The sequence below is a fragment of the Mizuhopecten yessoensis genome, unplaced genomic scaffold (assembly GCF_002113885.1).
Source record: "Mizuhopecten yessoensis strain PY_sf001 unplaced genomic scaffold, ASM211388v2 scaffold714547, whole genome shotgun sequence".
NCBI lineage: Eukaryota > Metazoa > Mollusca > Bivalvia > Pectinida > Pectinidae > Mizuhopecten > Mizuhopecten yessoensis.
Genome location: NW_018479175.1, coordinates 1 through 4,415, shown reverse-complemented (window position 1 = coordinate 4,415; position 4,415 = coordinate 1). Strand labels below are relative to the sequence as shown.

Sequence of the window (4,415 nt, the reverse complement as noted above, 5' to 3'; positions counted from 1 at the left end):
TTTTAAGACTCGTTTCTTAATATAATGCGTAATTGAAAGTCATATAAGACCCCTTAGCTATATGTATTAGTGTAAGATAGTGAAGAATCAAACATAGGTGTGGTCCGTAGACAGGGATATGTCATCCCTCGGATAAGGGTTGGGCTGTCCGGTACTCTGACCACACCCATGTGAAATTATTATTCTCGAATATTCAAAATAAAAATGCTAGAATGATGTTATAATTATTGCTGTGAGAATCCGTTTTTTAACCTGTTCATATCTGTTGTCCTTTCCTCAGACAAGAAGTTTCGGAGTGAAAAGCTACAAAAGAGGTGGTGTGTTATCCATGGCGGTAATTTCTATTACTTCAACAAGTGCACTGACATAAGACAGAAGGGATGCTTCAGCCTGAAAGGTAACATTCAATTCACCTCGAGTAGTTTATACCGAGTGTAACGGTTTATTATAACCGAGTGTAACGGTTTTTACCGAGTGTAACGGTCTACACATGATAACTGTAGTATGTGAATATGTCCAAACACGGCACCAATGCTTTTTAGATTGTTCAGTTTATTTTAGTAATACATACAATTTTGTCTTTATTTATCTTTATAGATAAATATTTAAATTGATTTAAAAACAAAATATTCCAAAATATTCTTATTTTGTATTTAAAAGTAATCATAAGCAGACTAGCACATGCTAAAATATACAGTTTTCGCAACTCTGTTGAATACCATTATGAAAGTAAAAACATATTTCAATCCTAAAAATCATTTTAGCAACACAAACTAAAAATTGTTATTTATGTTATTGTAGTTTGAAAACAAAATATTTTGGAATCGAGTTCAATTAATTTCGATTATACATAATCAAATAAGGAATTACAAAGACAGATATTTTTCTTGTTGAGGTACATTTCTCCTGTTTGCCACCTGACACGTATCACAAACATATAACGATACTCCGCTCTGTATACAAGGATAGTTTACGTACGGTATAAAGATGAATCTGCTAATTGAAACCTACAGAGAGCATTTTACGTTAGGTACCACTAAAGAAAGGCGATTTCAATGTACTCACCACTAGTCACATTTAATACTCAAAATAGTCAAATCTGCTCTCGACAAATTAAACTTTTTTCTTTCTTTTATTTTCTTGTACATTAGGTTATTCCTTCCGTAAGCTGGGTAATTTGTCATTTGCCATTGTTTGTGAAGGAAAGCGCCCTTATGAGGTATGTTGTAGCAACACAGGTTCTTCAATTTTTGTTACGTTTTGGTTGTTGTTTGGTTTGTTTTTGGTGATATTATTATCATGAAAAGATATTTTTGTTATATTAAGATGATTAGATAATTTTCATACCATTATACCATTAGTTGATGCCCTACACGCCACTGGGCGTACAGGGCAGTACATAAGTATACCATTAGTTATCTGCATGATTGAGAACAATGTGCTTTTTTAACATAACTATCTCGTTTTAAAGATCGTGCATTTCAGGGAAACATTTAAAACATGATACATGTGCCAACATTTAGAGTACATGGTGTGTGTGTTTCTAAGTGATCCCTTCACTAGTCAACAAAACGTTTCTAGTAGTGAAGGATCTATAAACCATACATATGACATTAATTACATCAACCTAAAAACAGGATAGGAGGACAATTGCAAGTTGCTATTTATACAATAAAACAAATATTGCATACATGAGAGTGCATTTAGCAAAATTTTCGTTCATCGGAAACCTGATAACCTATGCCCAATACCCCGTGGGATAATACTATGCAATATTACCCACCTATTAAACAGTTGTCTGTGAATAAAGCGTGTGGTTCCCGTTGCATTTATTTGATGCTTGCTGTTTATCTATGTGAATTGGGTGCAGATCGGTTCTATATCTGTACTTGACTGCCTTACATCAATTGCTCAGTGCCAGTTTTAATGAATTGTATATCAACATTTCAGTTTGTAGCGCCTTCCAAAGATGAAGCGGAGAAATTTAGAAAGGCCATCACAGGCGGCAAATGTAAGTTTTGTCTTTTTCTCTATTAAAAATACCTTTAATAACAGAATATAATTACATAAAGTATCCTGTAAACTGCTTTCGTCAGTAAATATGGCTGACCAGGTTACTTATAAATATGCATTCGTTTTAATACATGTTTTAAAGGTGTACTTTGGAGCATAAATGGTGATACACAAAGCGTTATTTCGTAACATTTAGCTATTTATTTCCCTCATACAGAGAATCATTAAATTTTCACTTTAAAATGCAAAGATTCAAGCAAGTCCGAAAAGTATTAAGGTACGACATGGTCTTTAGTAGCTTTGTAAATTTTTATCGTTTTGTATTATCAGATATATTTATCAATACGTTTTTGTAATATTTGTAACAGCTCCAAGAAAAACGTTGAGAAAATCCGACAGTTACCCTGGGGTCGAGCCGGCACCTCCTGTTTCTCCTACACGAGATCGTTCCATCAGTATCCCTACTGATAAAAAATCCGAGCAAATGCCATATAAATCGAAGACCCGATCACATACACCTGATCCTTTCCAAAGGAGCCCGAACACACATTCGCAATACAGATCAAACACACTCGGAAGTTCTGATTATGGTAAGACAAGGACAGGTTCACCTAACACCCAGCTCCAGAAAACGCAGTCTTCGCCATACTGCGACAGGTCAACTGTTCACAAACAATGTCCGGAACTACCTACTAGAAATAAACTCGATGTAGATGAATACGGCTATGCAAACGTCGGGGTAAGAAAGAAAGGCCTCCTCCCAGTAGTTGTAGTGGAAAATAATGAAAACCTGATGAATCAACAACAGTTCAGCAGCAGTGACGATAGTGATTCGGATTATGATACTGTTCCCGAATCTGTTCCCCCATTTCCAGCACCACGACATAAACAAGTTGAAAAACTGCTTTCAATATCTGCACAAGAAAACAAGAGAAGTATGGCCCTAGATAGGCAGAAAATGCCATTCCCGGGTTTGACGTCACAGAGCCACGAAAGCAGTGACGATGATCAGGATTATGACTCTCCCAAAGACTTGCCACTACGTCCTGAGTCGGATTATGATTTGGTGGGAAAGTTTCTTCGCAAACCAAAGGAAAGTTTTGATATAGGAAGTACGGGAGATGATGACTGTTATATAGATGCTTCAAAACTGGACTCAGTACCAAATACAAACAGACAACAGAGATCAAATCAGCCTCCCAGAGCCCCATCGAAGCTAGGCATTCAACAACTTGAGGATGATATCTACTTTGAGCCTACATCTGAGTTTGGTCATGTTGAACAAATATCGCGTTCACAAATACAAAATATTTTGTGCACTGACGATGAAAATCCTTATTTCATACCAAGCGAGGAGTCTGGGCATTCGAAAAATGACGAACCTTCTTATTTTAAACCGAATTTAGATTGTGATAAGTCAAGGTTTGATGAAGAAAACCCTTACTTTGAACCTATATCCGACTATGACATGCCTGAAGTCGCAGTGGCGGGGTCATTTCAAACCCCGAAATCAAAATCACCATTAGGCAGAACCAAATCTCAGGAAAATGATGGGTACATAAAAGTACCTGGTAATACCAAAATGACGTCAAGCCGAAATAGTGACGGTTATTCCAAACCGGAGGAGATGGTATGGTTGAAGCGCAAACCTGCAACCGCAGCAGCAACCAACAAAAAGAGCGATCTCTTCACAGATGACTCGGTAATATATGTAAACCTTCCTTTTGCAATCAATAAAAGCTCACAGATGAAACAGATGGAGCAACAGATGGAGCTATCGAGCACAATTAACTCCAAAAATACCATGAAATTACAAAATAGCATGGAGGATAGCAGTTATTCCGATTCTGATGATGAAGATTACATCACGATCTAAATGTGACTGATGCAGAATACTACAAATCACTTTTGCGTGAAAACATCCCAAATACCAAGGCATCGGAACATAATGTAAACTGCTGTGTAAATAACTTTACTAGGATAAATGTGATATTAACACAGGTTTAGACAATTAACCGGGAGTACTGTGATTTCAAGACAAAGTGTAAAATTCATTAGAAGTAACTATCATTATTGTTAATAACTTTCTAATAACATAATATATGCAATTTAATATATTTTATTATAATAAAATTTCTAAAACCCGACTGAAAGGGTATATGCAAGTCCCGAAGTGGCTTCCCGTGTATATAAAAAATAATTGGGAGTGTTAACACAAGGTAAAAACAAAGTGCTGTGCGGACTTTGATGATCAAAGATGGAGACAATTTATCGGGAGTGTTGTGATGTTAACACAAGGTGGATACTATTTACCGGGAGTGCTGTGATGTCAACATAAGGTTGAAGACAATTAACTCGGAGTGCTTTGATGTTAACATAAGGTTGAGGACAATTTACCGGGA

At 36.3% G+C, this 4,415-nt stretch overlaps 1 protein-coding gene across 1 annotated transcript; it reads left to right on the top strand.

The window, feature by feature from the left end:
- Positions 1-280: 280 nt before the first annotated feature.
- Positions 281-4,409, top strand: LOC110440985 (the record flags this gene model as incomplete). The annotated part of the gene is made up of 4 exons (XM_021484094.1): positions 281-397; positions 1,152-1,219; positions 1,951-2,011; positions 2,382-4,409. Coding segments are annotated over 4 exons (1,754 nt in total), but the record flags the coding sequence as incomplete, so codon positions are not given.
- Positions 4,410-4,415: the final 6 nt, after the last annotated feature.